The 1,495-nt window shown below is 68.1% G+C and overlaps 1 protein-coding gene across 1 annotated transcript in view; it reads right to left on the bottom strand.

Annotated features, from left to right (window-relative positions):
* The window catches only part of LOC102376562 (plectin), a 27,531-nt gene that overhangs the window by 25,513 nt on the left and 523 nt on the right, over positions 1–1,495 (bottom strand). The window contains exon 2 of the mRNA XM_025214248.1: positions 346–512. Coding sequence (XP_025070033.1) covers positions 346–476 — 131 coding nt within the window. The 5' untranslated portion in view covers positions 477–512. The remainder of the gene's footprint in view (positions 1–345; positions 513–1,495) is intronic.

Here is a 1,495-nt window from a genome sequence, read left to right as displayed (position 1 = left end):
CGCGGGCCGCAGGCGCGGGCGGCGGGCCGCCCAGCCCCCCATCACGGGGCGACGGGCCGGGGCTTGTCGGGAGCCCGCCGTGCCAGGCTGGGTGGGGCCGAGCTCCCGGCGTGCACCGCGGCTAGCCTAACCGCCAGCACCGGGGAGACGCATGGAGGGGGCAGCCACGTGCAAAGGGCCAGGACTGCAAGCACCAGGGTCCCCCATGCAGGACACGTGCCCCTCCCTGGCTGCAGGCCGGCATGGAGAACGCTTGGCCCCGTGGCGCGTGCAGAGACCCCAGCCCGTGCAGGCGCAGTCACTTGCAGGGGGGAAGGGGCACGCGGCCCCGGCCCCAGCACGTACTTGTGGCGATGGATGATGGCGTTGAAGAGGCGGCCGTCGCGCCAGCTGGTAGTGAAGTTGTCGCAGCGCAGACCCTGGTAGTCCTCCACCATGCGCTGCGACCAGAGCAGCAGCTTCTCCTTGGCCGTCATGTCCTCTGACTGCCCGCTCACCTGGATGTCCGAGATCTGGGGCGGGAGGGGCGGCTGAGACGGGCCTGCGGCCTCCCCGGCCCGCCACGGCCCCGACTCCCCTGCCACCGGGGGCAGCGCCTGCTCCCCCTCCCCTGGGCACTGTTCTGTCCCTGGATGTAGCGCTGCCCAAGGATGGGGGGGGCCTAGGAGCGTGTGTGTGGATGCACGTGTGCAAGTGTAGGTCCACGAGTGTTGGCATGTGAGCACGTGCATACGTGCACTTAGGTATGCACATATAAGCACGTACGGGCATATGACCATGTGTGTCTGTGCACATGTGCGTGTATACAGATGGAAATATGAGCAAGTTCACACTTGTGTATGCACACGAGTGCATGCAAGCCTATAACCATGTGTGTGTCTGTGCACATGTGCATGCATACAGGTGGGCACGTGCATCCATGTATTTGCAAATGCGTGTGTGCATGGGTCCCCTTGCATATGCACATGAGCGTGCTTGTGGTTCACAGCGCAGCGTCCTTCCCCCTTCGCCCACGTCTCTGCCCGCAGTACATGGCCCCCACCCCCGCCTGCCCACAAGCACCGCAAAGGAAGTAGCGTCGAAACCGCAGGCGATGGCAGCGCTGCATGCACCCTCCCCCAGGGGCAGAGGCTGCTGGAGGGGGCCGGCATCAGCCGTGGCTCTGTCCAGGAGGTGCAGGCGCAGTGCTGCTGCCAGCCCAGCCCCCGCCCGGGGCCCCCAGGGCTGCGGAGGCATCGCTGCCATGAGTGGCAGCGCCGCAGGCACGCCGATCCACCCCTGCACCCGGCTCAGAGCCATGAGATGCAGGACCGGGTCCCCCAGCACCACTGGGCACCGGAGCCCGGTCACGGGGAGTCACTGACAGCGCAGGGCACACGCGTGGGCACCCGGGGCCGAGGGAAATGGCGGGTGCAGGCGGCGCGGGTGCCAGCACAGCCCTGGCTGGCGGTGACTCAGGCTGCCGGGCAGCCCCGCCCGCCCGAGCGGAGCCGAG

The sequence above is a fragment of the Alligator sinensis genome, unplaced genomic scaffold, assembly GCF_000455745.1.
Source record: "Alligator sinensis unplaced genomic scaffold, ASM45574v1 scaffold987_1, whole genome shotgun sequence".
NCBI lineage: Eukaryota > Metazoa > Chordata > Crocodylia > Alligatoridae > Alligator > Alligator sinensis.
This window is presented reverse-complemented; position numbering and strand designations above follow the sequence as displayed.